Raw genomic sequence first — 17936 nt, forward strand, 5'->3', positions numbered from 1 at the left:
GAATTTATTCCATAGCACCCTGATTGGGAGAAAAGTGGTTTGCTAGATGTATTACTGTCTTCAGAGCTCATTGATTCTGGACTTCTAAAGAATGCTTTCCCTGTGGCAAAAAGATCAATGAAAATCGAGTACATTGCAGATTATAAAATCTGCAAAAACATTGCTAATTAAAAGTTAATTTATTACGTATATTCATCAAAATCACCATTAAATAAAATTTAAATTCAAGTATAATATGCATTTTAGTATGGTTTAGCCATGAGTCCATTTTGAGAGCCAGTAGAACATATGGAGAAGAATATAAGTCTCCTACTCTGTGACTGTGCACAACCCATTTAACTTCCTTGTTTCTCAGCTATAAAGCATGACCAGCTGACCTCATGATACTGACTGGGACTGCAGGAAGACTGAATGAGGTATACAGGTAGATGCTTGGAACAGGTTCCTGGTGTGCATCAAATATTCCATAAGCACTTGCTCCTTATAGCATCCTTTTCACTTTGGAGTTCACTAAGCAATGTTTGCATGTCATCTTACACAGACAACCCAATGGTGAATTATCTTTTTTAAAAATATTAACGATCAAATGGGAGTTTTATTATATGGTAGAGACAGGGTGCTATCCTCATCTTTTAAATCTAAGTACTATATTCTTCCACTGAACGACTTCCACAAGTTAGGAAAGACACAGAAATCCCAATGTATAATAATAATAATAATAATAATAATAATAGTAATAATGAGTTAAATTCACAGTTTCACCTAATCATTTAGGCATGCATTAAAAAAACATACTCTCTTAATAGTAATAAATACTGCTTGTTCATCACACTTTAAAACTGGAAGATGGATGCTATTATGAGAAAATCACAGTATCACTCATCCTATGTTGTAAGATAGTGTTGACCGCATCATCTCTTGCCTTCCTTTCCTTTTATTTGTTCCTTCTATAATGTGTTCTCAGTTGAATGCCACAGTTCTTTCAATATGGCAAAACAAAATATGTGTAGTACCGCTTGATAAGCAGAGAGCAAGTAAAGGCCTTACATGCATTTTCCACATTACATGAAAAGATGTGAGCAAGAGCTACAAAACAAAGCTACTTTGGGGAACATATCACTTACACTGCTAATGCATTTTAAATTAATTCTGCCTATCGTTTTCTCTATGATACAACTAAGAAGATGTTTTATTGCTTCATAAAATGGCTTAAAAATATCAAACATGGGACTGAGGAGACAGCTCAGTTGTTAAAGTGACAACCTGAGTTTGAGTCACATGTAAAAAGTCATGGTGGCATGTGCTTGAAACCCAAACACTGGAGAGGCAGAGACCAGAACCTTTTGAGCTTGCTGACCAATCCCACACACATGATCTGAAAACTTCAGGTGCCAGAGAAAGGCTCTGTCTCAAATGAAACAAGAAACAAAACAAAACCTGAAACAACCAAACAGGCCTGATCTCTGAGGAATGAGATTCATTAAGCTTTGGCATCCACATGTATGCACACTTACATAAACACATATCTGCACATTTGTCCACATATCATACTTGGAAAATAGGATCACACTGTAAATTCTAGTCATGAAATAGAGATATCTTTTTTTTTTCTTTTGACTAAAAAGAAAGTTTTATTTTGGAGCCAGCCTAAGCTAGGCTCAAACGCTTTATTTATTTCCATGGCTAAGACTTGGAATTAACTCTAATCCATGTATGGATATCTGTTCTTGATCTTGGCATGCTAAAAGACTTAATGTGCTTTATTCTCAGGAAATGTTAGTCATATTGTCTTGCACAACAGATACCAGAGTCGAATTTTTATCTATGCCAGTTAAATAAATACCATCAACTGGAAATATCAACTAGACTTTGTTTATTCTTAAGAAAAGCAATTAAGTCAATTTAAGCAGTTTAAGTCAAGCAATTACAAATCAGGGGCTCATCCTTGGGGAAGGGTAGTTCTCCTTCTCCCAGCAGTCACAGTTGCCTTTAGTCCTTTGCATAGGAGCACAACTCCAGGAAATTGTCTCCCTCCCATGTTTCTGTGTCCACTGATATTGCCAATTTCTGCTTGTTTATTCAGCCATTTCAAGGAGTTTTTTTTTTTCCATAACAGATTTGCTGGTTAAGAACAAAAACAAAAACAAAAAAATCCTGGAAGATGATATAATTTTATATACATCATAGAACAAATTAGCAAGAATAATTTTTCTAGTACTAATGGCATCTGGAAATAATAATTAACTTATAACACACAATCAGATAAAATTAACAGAAGGAAGAAATTATATTATATTTTCTTTAAATTGCAAAATTGGAAAGTACAAAACATGTTCTCATTAAGTTTGTCTGTTATAAGTTTAATAGCGGAAATGAAGCAAAGGAAATTGTGCAATGAAAAAATTAAACTTGGTACTTTTAATAAGTATAAGGTTTATTTCTTGGAGGATATTAAAATTTGTAAAAGCATCTCTAATGACTTAATAATGCGCAACTTTACCACATTTTAACAATCCTAGCAATGTTTTTAACTAACAGAAAAAATTGTTTAAAAACAGAGAGGAAGAACGAATTAACACTTCAAAAATACTTTGCAAATATGTTGATTAAATAAAATTAAAAGCCATTGGTTTCTAAATCCTTTTCTCTTTCTACAGCACTATCCTTCAGGGGGAAAATGAATGAGTAAAAAACTACATAGTAAATTTTATTTTTTACCATTTACTTAAACCTTGTATTTAATTGTATTAGTGACAGAAGTTTACACTTTATTTCATTACAATTTGTAGATTTGTATCAGATGGAAATCACTGACAACTTACTGTATTTTAGGAGAAAGGCCATTTTAGAGAACAGAGCTAGACTATTGAGTGAATTAAGATATAATGCACGAACATACTGGGGCATGGTCAACTGGAATTGCCTGACCATAACATAGCACAGTGATTTATCATCTTTTATACAGAAGATTTATCATTAAATTGAAATAATGATTAGCTTGGTAGGTCAAATTAAAATACTCATTTAAAAACTTTTTTTTTGGAAAATATTGAAGCACAGCATTTTCTGATGTGTTGTAAACTTCTAGGGAGATGATTCAGTCTTGGCAGTTTCCATTTCTGCTGAGTTCAAGAGAATGCCCAGTCTCCATAAGTAAAAAGTAAATAAAGGAAATGCATCTGAAAGTTGGAACACAGTTTCATCATGCTTGTGAAGAAATGTCTGGATTTCTGGGCTGCTGTGATCGATATGTGTTTTGGCATTTCCCTGGGTTTCCCGTTGAAGAAGTTGCTCCAGAATCAAGAACAAGGAGAAAATATTTTCATAGCGTGTCACATTGTAATTGCCTTGACCCTACAAAGGAACAAGAAAATGTATAAGACGCTGTGTGGCTCAGAGCAGGAAATACAGGGTTATAGTGTCAGAAAAGTATCTGTGGAAGGCTCCATGCTCTTTCTTGTCTTCTCCTACATCTGACGTCTATCTTGTTTGACCTTTTGAATGAGGATTAAGCATCTTCCCTGAGGTCCTGCTTGTTGTTTACTTCTCTAGGACTACAGATTTTAGTATGTTTACCCTATATTATATGGCTAATATACACTTATAATTGAGAATGTACTATATCTGTCTTTCTGCTTCTGGGTTACCTCACTGAGGATCTTTTCTAGTTCCATCCATTTGCCTCAAAATTTCATGATTTCCTTGTTTTTAATTGCTGAGTAGTATTCCATTGAGTAGACTCTACCCACGAGGGTATCGAAGGGGATACTGAGATTCATAGCCAAACTTTGGGCAGCGTGCCAGAAACTGTAAGGAAGAAGAGGGAGATAGAAAGACCTGGAGGGGACAGGAACTCCACAAGGAGAACAACAGAGCCAAAAAACCTGGGCTCAGGTGGCCCTGCAGAAACCAATGCTCCAACCAAGGACCATGCATGGAGAGGACCTAGACATTTTGCTCAGAGGAAGCCCACAGGTTGCTCAGTTTCCAAGTGGATTCCCTAGTAAAGGATACAGGTGCTGCCTCTGACATGAACTCAGTGGTTGGCTCTTTGATCACCCCCCCGTAGGGGGTGCAGCCTTGCCAGCCTACAGAGCAAGATGATGCACCCAACCCTGATGAGACCTGATAGGCAAGGGTTAGCTAGAAGGGCATTTGGAGAGACGAGGGAGGGTGGGTGGGACTGGGAGGAGAAGAGAGACAGGGCTCCAGCGGGGATACAAAGTGAATACATTGCAATAAACAAACAAACAAATAAATATTCTGAATGCCTTCTGTCTTCCTGCCCCTTTGATTGGTGAAAGAGGGAGACAACTAAATTGATCAAGTGGAAAGAAAGAAAACAATTATTTAAAAGACTTTAAAAACATTATTTTTTCTTGACAGCTTATATAAATCGAAATTATTTTCTACCATTGTTCTATAAATAATTATTCTTAAAACTTCAATCCAAATCTCTTAAAATCAATGTGTTTTGGATCAGAATATGAGAGTGTAAATGAAAATTTCCATAACTGACTTTATATGACACATCTTAGTGACAGTAGAGGTACATGGATATACTATATAAAATCATTTACGGCCTGCATACATAAAGTGCTTATGATACATAAAGGAATTTCATGTAAGAACTGTGTTCCATTTCCAAATTATTTTATTAGGAACATGTAAAATCCTAAAGGGTTTAAAATCTAATTACAAAATACTCTTGGCCCCAAGCATTTGAATTCGGAATATTACCTGTCATTACTTATGTGCAGGTAATTACTTACTTATAAGCAAACACCTCAAGTGGTCAGTAAAGAGTTTTACCCATGACAGTGCAGAGTTTTAAATTCAATTTTATGTCTACTATTTTCAATGCATGACATTCCTGCCAAGGATCATAGAATGTTTGTGTTGGTAGGATTTTAGAAACATGTATAGAGGCAAAACGGTAGACTGACGATATTAGGTAACTAGATATCTTCACATTCTGAGTCTATGCAAGGCATAGAGTAGTCCTGGACAGTATAAAATCACATACATGGACAGAAATACATGTGGCCTTGTAGGAATTATTTGGCCTTGATAGCTATACATAGGCAAAGCAAAAGGCCTAAGTGCGTGGTGCGATGGCAAACCTAACAGAATAGAGGTATCAGTTGAGACTCATAAGCTTGCTTCATCATTTCCTTATTAATTAAGAAGTAAGTCAGAAGTCCTTGGAGGTAAGCTGAATGCTTATCACCGTTTCACAGGCAAGGAAAGAGCCACAGAAGTACACTAATTAGAACTCCAAGTCTACAGATCTTAACGAGGGACTTTTTCTTATGCAATTTTGCTGAAGTTCATTAAAGAAAGTATTACAGTTGGGGACAGGGGAGAAAGAATGTGTTGGAACCATTTCTCAATGCAGTACACCGCGATGACACGGAAATGGAAGAACCTTTTTGCAGAGTCAGAGTGATTTACTCTTCAAAAAGGTAGCCCAATAAACCCAATTATAGAGATAAAGACCATTGAAAATAAATAAATACTTCAAAAAGAGTCATGTAAGGAGACTCATGTACCTCTTTTAGATGTGGCTGGATGCTAGCAAGTTTCAAGAAGTAGCCGCTTTTGTTACCAGCTTTCCCAAATAGAGGCATGTGGCAATCCTAAGCTAAGGCCACTAAAGAGAGCCCATACTTTGAGCATGTGTTCTGTAGCTGCAGTATATAATCCCATAACCAAAATAGGCCACTGCCACAGTGCAACCCTTTGCATTGGTCTTTTAGACCCCACAGCTTCCATGTATCAATGTGCCTATGATCTGGTCCCTAGCCATTGAAACTCTAAGCATATTTGGGTTCCCATTCACAGCACTTCTGATGTGCATACTATGATCAATGCAAATATGCTATTACAAAAGCTGGTCAGTTACTGCACAGACACCAAAGACATAGCCCACCCACATGTCCTGGTGCCTTGGACATCAGCTCTGTAGGTGATTCCACATTGGATTGATGTTGCAAGCATTGTGAAATAGCCTGAAAGACAAACCCAGTGCCAAATAGGATTGTCTCAGCTACAATTTCTTTTCCTGCTAAGAGGAAAGAAGTGATTGGCCAAACCTGATTACCACACTCGACATCATTCACTGCCATAGCAGATATCCAGAGCCTCGGCTGCTAATGATCTCTGTAGTATCCTCCTGACCTCTTCTCACTCTCTGACTTTGGACAAAAGTGCACAGAGACTACATAGCTGCTGTATCCCTAGGCCCTGGCTGCCCCATTGGGAAAAAGACTGGGAAATAGAACTACATCAAGATTACTTTGCAAAATCTAACAGAAACAATTGCTCTATGGAACACATGGACAACTACATAAAGTAACAAGAACTATAGCAAAATCAAGAGGCAAATCACAGCAGACATAATTAATCCCCTAGCATCTGCCCTGAAGACTGATACACAAACTGACAAATAATTTTAAATGATTATTTATGAGAATTCAGACATGTTTAAGAAAATAGAAAATTCAAATAAAATAGGGATATAAAAATTAACAGACCAATTGAAATTATTAAAATAAAAGTAAAGAAAAAAAATTTTAGTTGGCAATAAAATTAAAAATATTAGTAGCAGCATCTATCAGAGTAGGAAAAACTACATTTATTAGAGCAGAATAAAATCTATAAGGTGGGAAAAATAATAAAAATGATGAGAATGCACAGATGATTTATGGGGAAGTAACAAAGAACAAATGTTCTAATTTTAGGAGTAAGAAAAAGACAGACATGGACAGAAAGATCACTTAACTCGATAATAGATGAACATTTCTCAATCTATGGGTGGATTTAAATGCCAAGATATAGAAAGGACAAGCGATCTAGTCTCAATCAGAACGAGATTGAATCACATATTATAATCAATTGGTTGAAAATAAAAGATGAAGACAGATTATGAAATCATCAGGAAAACCATCATGTATAATGAAATATCACTCTGCTCAGCATTAGATCTTTAGGTAGAATGTTCACAGTTTCAGAGACCGAGGATGATTTAGGCAGATATCAGAGGAGGAAGTAAGTGAACATCCCAACCAAACAAACTTTACATGGCATTATGGTCTAGAAATGAGAAACAAATGAAGACTTTCACAAACAAGCAAATCTTTTGAGAGTTATTCACCCTCAAAACACTCTTTAGAGAATAAATACATGATGAAGGGAAATCTCCAGGCTTAAAGAGAAACACGCTGCTCAGTAATCTAGCAACATGAAAACAGATGGAAGAATAAAACACACTGCTAAAATATATATGTTAAATTCAGAGGACTCAAGTTCTGCAAACACTGCCTATAAATAAATAATGTGTTTACTAGGAAGGTTAAAAAGATAGCTTCAGACATTTTATTTTTACTGGATGAACAGTATAAAAAGTTATAAATTAAGACTCCAAAAGAACAAAATGTGGAAAGTAAAGTGAACATTTTTTATGAAACCAAAATTATCAGCTTAAAATATCCTATTTCAACCATAGAACTCTTTTTAACTGCAAAAAAAAAACATATAATAGACACTAAATATATAAAAAAATGGATGTAATCAAAGCACGCCTCTAGAGAAAAACATGGAATCATGTAAAGGATGGCAAGAAGGAAAGGAACAAAAGACACATAAAATTCAAAATGCAGCATGGTGGAACCCAGTGTTAACCCATCCATCTACAACTCAAATCTAAGGCTCGGGGATCGTTGCATAAGAGGGTGGGGAAAGATTCTAAGAGCCAGGGGAACAGATAGCAGCTTGTGAGATTGTGTCTTCTAGGAATGTCAAAAGCTAAACCCATAAGTTTTCGCCATTGTGATTGTCTAAGATTGGACTAGACAAGGACAACATCAGTAAATACACTAACTTGGAAGTGGAAATGCTTGTGAAGCTTTAATCCTGCAAACAGAACAACAGACAAGTAGGGAATGCTGAGAATGAGAGACAGTTTTCCCCAAAAAAGTAACTAAGACAGTCATACTTGATTTTCCCATTTCCTCATCAGTAAACCCCCCGATTTCCTCAAGGTATAAATGAAATAACTGAATATTTGAATTATCTCTCTCATTTTTTTTTTTTACTGTTCACTAGATTAATTTTGGTGTAAAACATGACAGTATTAAGGAAGTGAAGAGGCTGCTGGGAAGACAGAGTGTGAACTAAATTGATTGGAAAACATTTGTGCCCTTCCCCTTTCATCATAGCTCCCATAGGGAAATGAGAACACAGAGCTTAGAGGAAAAACAGTCATCTGGTAAGCCGGAGGATGAATGACAGGCATGCATACAAAGTGTCATACTCTTGAGGGTACTGTGTGGCCAGAAGTTTTCAGCACCCAGGGTTAAATGTACTGTCTGCAGTGTGTTGGAGTTCCAGGTTTACAGCTTTCCATCTTTTACAACTTACTTTTAGCCAGTTTGCTCAGGAAATGGAAGAGATTTCCAGGTTCCTTGGCCTTGAAAATTACTGCTTTCTGTTATATCCTATACAAAAAAGAGAGATAGCCCAAGGAACAAAAAGAAAGCTGGAATCTCTGGCAACAGAAGTCATGAAAACAAAGCAAAACAAAAAGGAGAGGGAGGAAAACAAAAGGAAAGAAGGGTACTATAGACTTCAGGTTTAGTTTGTAGATGTATGTTTACATTTAACTGCAAAACATGAAAACAAGGAAGGTTATTAACAACTCTATTATTCAGGGGTGGTGCCATGGGCACACAGAGGAGCAGCCTGGCCTGCTGAGAAGCAAGCATACTGCCACAGAGGGTGTTAAAACACAGGCCACATTTTCGTATTGCTACAAAAGCAGGAGATGTGGGGGAAAGTTGGAGCAATTACAGAGTGGAAAATTAAGCCAAAGCCTATGGCCATATCATCTAAATGTTAAATTAAATGTTCACTGAATATAATATATCATTAGCTTGGTATTCTATGTGCCAGATTTTGTTGGACAGAAGAAAAAGTAAGATACAACTAAAATTAGTCTTCTCCCAAGAGAATGAATTCAACACAACGCTTTAAGAAAAAGGTCAGTTGTCACCACGATAATTAAGTGGGAAAGTTGCCCCTGACCTTTAGTGAGTTATCCATTTTACTTAGTAGACAGCAAAGACAGCAGAGTAGATTTCAGACAAAGATTTCTGGGGAGGAAGTTAACTTTCTGAGCCATTAACTCAGCAGCTGATAGCTTCCGAGGCACTAAAGAAGGAGTGGGGAACTGGCCTAACCACACTTGCAGCCAGGCCAAAGCTCAGAGCAAGATTCACGGGTGGATTTGTCCATCATCATAACCAATAGCCTGTGGATGCAGTGACATCCACACTGACTTACACGGTGCCTCTGGCAGAGGCTGCACAATTGGAATTCCCTCACCCCACACCCTGTGTTTTGGCCCTATATCAAGGGCATTCAAAGCACTGGTCAGAGCAGAATGTAGTAAATCAGGAAAGATTTTCTACCAATGAGCTGTAAGCTTTGGCACAAGGCTGTTACAGACTCTGCCATCATCCTTTAATCAAAGGCCATGCGAAGGAAACTACAAAGGACAGACATGGCAGACACAAATTCACTGTGCTTCTTATACTAAGCAGTATGCTTGCCTGTCTAAAACTTGGAATCCTGGAGATTAGTTTTAAGAGGATTTTGTTTGATCTGTGGGCTCATGTAGGTGAAAATTTCTATATTATTAAGACTAGTATTTGGGATTTTGGTATTGTACCTCGTTTCTGTCTGGAAGAGCTCAACAAGTATGTAAGGTTGTATTTACATGAAAGTATTCATCAGAGGCCCCCTGTGGTAGGCTCTTGTCCTGTTCACTGTTTCCTCCCTCTTCCGATGTCTATCCCATTTGCCTTTCTGAAATGAGGATGGAGCAATTTACTCAGGGTCCTCCATCTTGCCTAGTTTCTTGTACAGATTTTACTGTGATTATTCTATATTATATGTCTAATATCCACTTATAAGTGAGTATATACCATGTGTGTCTTTCTGCTTCTGGGATGCCACACTCAGAATGAACTTTTCTTTCCGTTTTATTAATTTTAATTTTCCCTTTTTTATATTAATTAGTTTATTCATGTTGTATCCCAGTTGTAGCTGCTTCACTCATTCCCTCCCAAACCCACCCTTCCTCATCTCCTTCCAGGCCCCTCTTCAAGATTATTTATAGGGAAGGTCTTCCTCCTCTTCCTTCTGCCCCCAGCCTATCAGGTCTTATCAGGACTTGCTGCATTATCTTCCTCTGTGGCCTGGTAAGGCTGTTCCTCCTTCAGGGGGAGGTGATCAAAGAGCCAGCCACTGAGTTCATGTCAGAGGCAGTCCTTGTTCCCCTTCCTAGGGCACCCACTTGGATATTGAGTTGCCAAGGGCTACATCTGTGCAAGGGTTCTAGGTTATCTCCATGCATGGTCCTTGGTTGGAGTATCAGTCTCAGAAAAGACGCCTGGGCCCAGATTTCTTGGTTCTGTTGCTTTCCTTGTGGAGCTTCTCTTCCCTCTAGGTCATTCTATCTCCCGCTTCTTTCATAAGGTTCCCGGCACTCTGCACAAAGTTTGATTATCTCCTTTGATACACTGCTGGGTCGGGTCTTTCAGAGGCCCTCTGTGGTAGGCTCCTGTCCTGTTTCCTGTTTTCTCCCTCTTCTGATTTCCATCCTGTTTGTCTTTCTGAGTGAGGCTTGTTCATATTACCTAGGGTCCTCCTTCATTATTAGCTTCCTAATAGATTTTATAGATTTTAGTATGTTTATAGATTGTATACATTTTAGTATGTTTATCCTATATTATATGTTTAATATCCACTTATAAGTGAGTATATAGCATGTGTGTCTTTCTCCTTCTGAGATACCTCACTCAGAATTATCTTTTCTGGATCTCACCATTTGCCTATAAATTTCATGATTTCCTTGTTTTTAGTTGCTGAGTAGTATTCCATTGTGTAAATGTACCATAATTTCAGTATCCATTCCTCAACTGAGGGGAATCTGGGTTGATTCCAGATTTTGGCTATTACAAATAAAGCTGCTACAAACATGGTTGAGCAAATGTCCTTGTTGTGTACTTAGGCATATTTTGGATATATGCCTGAGAATGGTATAGCTGCATCTTGAGGAAGCACTATGCCTAATTGTCTGAGAAAGCACCAGATTAATTTCCAAAGTGGTTGTACAAGTTTACATTCCCACCAGCAATGGAGGAGGGTTCCCCTTTCTTCACATCCTCTCCAGCATGTATTGTCACTTGAGTTTTTGATCTTAGCCATTCTGATGGGTGTAAGTGAAATCTCAGGGCCATTTTGATTTGCATTTCCTTTTTGACTAAGGACATTGAGCATTTCTACACATGTTTGTCTGCTTTCTATAATCCTCTATTGAGAAATCTCTGTTTAGTTTTGTACCCCATTATTTCCTTTTTTAAATTTATTTTTATTATTAGTTAAATTTTATTAACTCCAGCTGTACCCCGCTCCCTCATTCCCTCCCAATCCCACCCTCCCTCCCTCATCTCCTCCCTGCCTCTTTCCAAGTCCACTGATAGGGGAGGTGTACCCCATTTTTTAATTGGATTACATGGTTTATTGGTGTCTAACTTCTTAAGTTCTTTATATATTCTGGATATTAGCCCTCTATCAGATATAGGGTTGGTGTAGATCCTTTCCCAGTCTGTAGGCTGTTGTTTTGTTCTGATGACAGTGTCCTTTGTGTTTTGGAAGCTTTTCAGTTTCATGAGGTCCCATTTATTCATTGTTGATCTTAGATCCTGTGCTGCTGGTGTTCTGTTCAGGAAGTTGTCTCCTGTGCCTATGAGTTCAAGGCTGTTTCCCACTTTTTCTTCTAACAGATTTATTGTGTTTGGTTTTATGTTGAGGTCTTTGATCCACTTGGACTTTAGTTTTGTGTGTGGGAGATAAGTATGGATCCATTTGCATTTTTCTTATATTTTTGGTTGTGAGCCTAGCCTTTAACGGCTGAGCCATCTCTTCAGTCCTCTATTTGAATTTTTCTACATGTAGATATCTCATTTTTTTAAGATGCTGTCTTTTTTTCCATTGTATGATTTTGGCATATTTGTCAAAAATCAGGTGTCCATAAGTGTGAGTTTATTTCTGGGTCTTCTATTAGATTCCATTGAACCACCAGTCTACTTTTATGCCAGTATCATGCAGTTTTTATTACTGTTGCTTTATAGTGCAGCTTGAGATCTGGATGGAGATACCTCCAGAAGATCTTTTATTGTAGAGGATTGTTTTAGCTATTCTGGGTTTCTTGTTATTCCATATGAAGTTGAGAATTTTTTTTCAAAGTCTGTAAAGAATTATGATGGTAATTTGATGGGAATTGCATTTTAGCCTATCACAGTGGGCCTCTGAAAGACTCTACCTAGCAGGGTATTAAAGCAGATGCTAAGACTCAGCCAAACTTTGAGCAGAGTGCAGGGAATCTTTTGAAAGAAGGGGAGATAGAAAGACCTGGAGGGAACAGGAGCTCCACAAGGAGAACAACACAATCAAAATATCTGGGTCCAGGGGTCTTTTCTGAGACTACTTCTCCAACCAACGACCATGTATCTAGATAACCTAGAACTCCTGCACAGATGTAGCCCATGGCAGCTCAGTCTCAGAGTGGATTAGCTTGTAAGAGGCACAGAAGCTGTCTCTGACATAAACTCAGTGGCTGGCGCTCTCATCACCTCCCCCTGAGGTGGTGTTTGTGGGTGGCCTTACTAGGCCACAGAGGTAGACAAAGTAGCCAGTCCTGATGAGACCTGATAGGCTAAGGCCAAATGGAAGGGGAGGAGGACATTCCCCTATCAGTGGACTGGGTGAGGGGTGTGCGAGGAGAGGAGGAAGGGCGGGTGGGGTTGGGAGGGACAAGGGAGAGGGCTACAGCTGGGATACAAAGTGAATAAATAATAATAAATAAAAAATAAGTTAAATAAAAGATGTATTCATCAAAGAAATACATGCAATCAAAAAACATTTAAAAAGTTTTTATTATGTGATTTCCTTTGAAATGACATTTGCATTTGCCAGTCTTACTGGTCATCTTAAATATGGTTTTAGAGGTAAAATTCAGATGTTAAGAACAAAATGAGCAGCCATTTATTTAAGAAAGCAATCTGAACAAAAATGCTCAAAGATGGACACTGGCAGGTATTTGTCTAATAATGGTATGGACTAAGGCTTACTATGGGAACTCCTATGGCAAGGGTCCTTACTTGTGATGGTGTGTTCAACAACAGAATGTTGCTAAGCAAGATGCGTGTGAAGAGAAATTGTCAATTTAACATATATCCCATATTAAATTTACTAGGAAATAATAACAGTACGTTGTTAAATGGACTGAGATACATTCAACATTTTAATGAGAATAATGATGCCCAGATATGTAGATAAACCTTATTTTGCTATTATCGAATATCACAGTTATTATCTTATAAAGAGTGACAAAAGCAAGGTCCCCCTTTTCATCTAGGGAGAAGCTGTAATTATTGAAGAATGGCACTGATTTTGATTATCAGATGATTTTTAGGCTTCTATGGATTGTATGCCCGGGGAGATGCAAAGCCATAGGAATGTACTGTCCCCTATTTTTTCCTATCAAGAAAGTTATTCACACATAATGGTGGGACAATTACTTCTGCTTGTCTGCAGAAGCATGTAGTACTAAGGATTAAATGTAAGATGACACTAGAAGGACTATGGAAGGTATAATTCCAGAATCTACACAGTCTAATGGAGTAGCAACAAATGTAAAAGGCACTTTAATCTTATTCCCTATCTTCTATCCCCTAATTAGAATTATATTTGAAGAATTTGCTTCTTTTTAATTAAAATATATTCTCTTGTCATCTAAGATGAAGTGTGGACACTCCAAATCCATTCTAGACCTTTGTCAGTAAAAGTCAGGGTTTAGTCTATATCCCAAGAACATCACACATACATCCTAACTACTTTACGATTTTGTGTTTTTCTTTTCCCATGGAGAAATATCTTGTGATTTGATTAATTTTGTTGCTTAATATATAAAGCGAGTTAGTAAATTTGATGGAAAGGTGACATCAACTTAATTCTTAGATTCCAGACTAAAAACAGAGAGTTCCGAATAAATGTAAATTGCACTTCTGTGTTCTAAGTCAACTTTATGTGGGTTTAGCCAGCATGCCTACTGTTTCTTAGGATCTGATATCTTAATGTTGAGGCTATCAACTCTAGGCATACAGACTTCCTTATCCTACTTTCAGCACTGTAAGGCTGGATATATGTTTCAAATATTCATTTCACCTCGCATCATAAAACTTGACAAAAATGCTAGGAACCAGATGTCTACACTACCAACAGAAAGGCCATTGAAGGAGAACAAGTAGAGAAACTGGGACAAATGCAGCTAGTCTCTAAGGACTAATTTGAGTGGTGGTGCTTCGACTCCAAAGTTTACACACTTATGACCTTTGTTTTCCTTCCCTTTCATCCTATTGCAAGCGCTTACTGGGTACCTAGTATGTTTATCCCAAGGTGTTAGGGACAGAGTAGTAAGTAGCGTAGGATATCTGCCTAAGAGTATTTCTAGCATAAGGTGAATATTACCAAACCAGCATGTTTGGGACAAGGTGTATTTAAGATTTCACTTTTCTACTTCTTCCAGATGAAATAAGGGTAGCAATATATACAAAGCTATTTCGTAGGGATAAGACCAAACTCTGAACACGAAGTAAATGCTACACATGCTCCTTTTAGACAGGGTCTGGAAGGAATTATTTTTACTGTGCCTCCATTTGTACTGTACCCTGTGAAGTCATGTATGGAATTTTTCACTGCAGCATCATGCTGGGGCTCAGAAGGTTTCAGACTATGGAGGATGTTAAATTTTGGATTTAAAAATATTCATCATAAAGGAAAGATAGCATTTTCAACAGATGATGTTGGAAAAACTGGCAGTAAAATGAAATTTGGCCCGTATCTCTCATCTAGCACAAAAATTATATCCAAGGGGATCAAAGTCCTCATTTTGAAACCAGAAACACTAACACTGTTAGAATAAAACACAGGCAGAGTCCTACCTATGAAATGGGTGTAGAAAAGAACTTTCTGAACATGACCCAACTTGCTCAGGTATTAAGGCCAACAGTTAGTACCTGGGAACTCATAAAACTACAAGCCTTCTGTAAAGCTATGAGAACAATTAATCAAGTGAAGAAGAAATTCACTGAACGGGAAAGAATCATTACTAGCTATATATCTGAAAGCAGATTAATAACCAGCATATATAACCCCCCCACAAAAAAGTCACGGAACCAAATGGCCCAATTAAAAAAAAATGGATTACTTGGTTTGCTGCTTTTCAGCTTCTTTAGTTCTTTATATATACTGGATATGAGTCCTCTGTCAGATAAAGGGTTGGTGAAGATTCTTTCCCAATCTGTAGGCAGTCGTTTTGTTTTGATGACGGTGTCCTTTGCTTTGCAGAAGCTTTTCAGTTTCATGAGGTTATTGATTGTTGCTCTTAGAGCCTGTGCTGTTGGTGTTCTGTTCAGGAAGTTGTCTCCTGTACCAATGAGTTCTAGGGTATTCCCCACTTTTTTTTCTAGCCAATTTAATCTGTCTGGTTTTATGTTGAGGTCTTTGATCCACTTGGACTTCAGTTTTGTGCAGGGTGATAAGTATGGATCTATTTTCATTTTTCTACATGTAGACATACATCCAGTTGGACCAGCACCATTTGTTGAAGATGCTATCTTTTTTCCATTGTATGGTTTTGGCATCTTTGTCAAAGATCAGGTGTCCATAAGTGTGTGGGTTTATTTCTGGGTCCTCTGTTCGGTTCCATTGATCCACCATTCTGTTTCTATGCCAGTACCATGCAGTTTTTAAAACTGTTGCTCTATAGTACAACTTAAGATCAGGGATAGAGATACCTCCAGAAGATCTTTTATTGTAGGGGATTGTTTTAGCAATTCTGGGTTTCTTGTTATTCCATATGAAGTTGAGAATTTTTCTTGGGAACAGAGCTAAACAGAGAATTCTCAACAAAGCAATATCGAATGGCAGAGAAGCACTTAAAGAAATGCTCAACCTCATTAGCCATTAGGGAAATGCAAATCAAAACAACCCTGAGATTTCACCTTACACCCATGAGAATGGCCAAGATGAAAAACTCAAGTGACAACACATGCTGGAGAGATTTTGGAGAAAGGGGAACCCTTCTCCACTGCTGGTGGGAATGTAAACTTGTACAACCACTCTGGAAAGCAATCTGGCACTTTCTCAGACAACTAGGAGTAGCGCTTCCTCAAGATCCAGCCATACCACTCCTAGGCATATATCCAAAAGAGGCTCAAGTACACAAAAAGGACATTTGCTCAACCATGTTTGTAGCAGCTCTATTTGTAATAGCCAGAAGCTGGAAACAACCCAGATGCCCCTCAACTGAAGAATGGATGCAGAAATTGTGGTACATCTATACAACGGAAGACTACTCAGCAATGAAAAACAAGGAAATCATGAAATTTGCAGGTAAATGGTGGGACCTGGAAAGGATCATCCTGAGTGAGTTGTCCCAGAAGCAAAGAGACACAGACGGTATATACTCAATCATATAGACATACAACGTAGGACAAACCCACTAAAATCTGTGCATCTAAAGAAACCAAGCAAGAGAGAGGACCCTAACTAAAATGTTCAATCCCCATCTGAAAGGCAAAGAGGATGGACATCAGAAGAAGAAGAAAATAGGAAACAACCTAGAAACCTGCTACAGAGGGCCTCTGAAAGCCAGAAGAAGAAATCAGGAAACAAACTAGGAACCTACCACAGAGGGCCTCTGAAAGCCTCTGCCCTACAGACTATCAAAGCAGATGCTGAGCCTGATGGCCAACTCTCGGGCAGAGTGAATGGAATTTTATGTAAGAAGTGGGAAATAGTAAGAGCTGGAGAGGACAGGCTCTCCACAAGGAGAGCAACAGAACAAGAAAATTTGAACACAGGGAACTTCGCAGAGACTCATACTTCAACCAAGGACTATTCATGGAGATAACCTAGAACCCCTGCACAGATGTAGCCCATGGCAGTTCAGTGTCCAAGTGGGTTACCTAGGAATGGGAAGAGGGACTGCCTCTGACATAATCTGATTGGCCTGCTTTTCGATCACCTCCCCCTGAGGGGGGAGCAGCCCTACCAGGCCACATTAGAGGACAATGCAGACACTTTTGATGTGAACTGATAGACTAAGATCAGAAAGGAGAGGAGAACCTCCCCTATCAGTGGACTTGGGGAGTGGCATGCATGCAGAAACAGGAGGGAGGGTGGAATCGGGAGGGGAAGAGGGAGAGGCATATGGGGGGATACAAAATTAATAAAGTGTAATTAATAAAAAAAATGGCGAGGGGTAGGGATCTAAAGAGAGGGTTCTTAGTAGAAGAAATAATAATGGCTATGAATTACCATAAAATGTGCTCGTCATCCCTAGCAATAACTGAAGTACAAGTTAAAACAACTTAGAAATTTCATCTCAACTCGGTGAGAATGGTTCAAAGTGACAAAAGAACTAACAACAAATGCTGGTGATGCTGTTAAGAAAGGAGAACACTCATTCACTGCTGATGAGAATACAAATTGGTGACGCCGTTTTGGAAATCGCATGGCGATTCTTTAGAAAAGTAAAAATGAGTCGACCATATGACTCAGCTATACTGCTTCAAAGGAGTCAACATCACAGTCCACAGGCACTTTCTCAACACTGTTTACTCTTGTTCTAGTCACAATTGTTACGATATGGACGCAACCTAAATGTTCTTGAACAAATGAATGGATATTGAAAATGTGGTACCTATACATATACAACAGAATACTATTTAGCTGTAAAGAAAAATGAAATTGTTAAATTTTCAGGTAAATGTAGGAAACTAGAAATGATTGTGTTGAGTCAAGTA

The 17936-nt window shown here is 38.1% G+C and overlaps 1 protein-coding gene across 3 annotated transcripts in view; it reads right to left on the reverse strand.

Annotated features, from left to right (window-relative positions):
* Positions 1-1852: 1852 nt before the first annotated feature.
* The window catches only part of Mei4 (meiotic double-stranded break formation protein 4), a 191645-nt gene continuing 175561 nt past the window's right edge, over positions 1853-17936 (reverse strand). The window contains exon 5 of one of the 3 annotated variants that reach the window (XM_060384692.1): positions 1853-3354. In XM_060384692.1, the coding sequence (XP_060240675.1) occupies positions 3085-3354 (270 nt within the window). In that variant the 3' untranslated portion in view covers positions 1853-3084. The remainder of the gene's footprint in view (positions 3355-17936) is intronic. The other 2 variants (XR_009592214.1, XR_002477470.2) reach the window with 2 other exon arrangements.

Source organism: Meriones unguiculatus, chromosome 6, assembly GCF_030254825.1.
Source record: "Meriones unguiculatus strain TT.TT164.6M chromosome 6, Bangor_MerUng_6.1, whole genome shotgun sequence".
Classification (NCBI taxonomy): Eukaryota; Metazoa; Chordata; class Mammalia; order Rodentia; family Muridae; genus Meriones; species Meriones unguiculatus.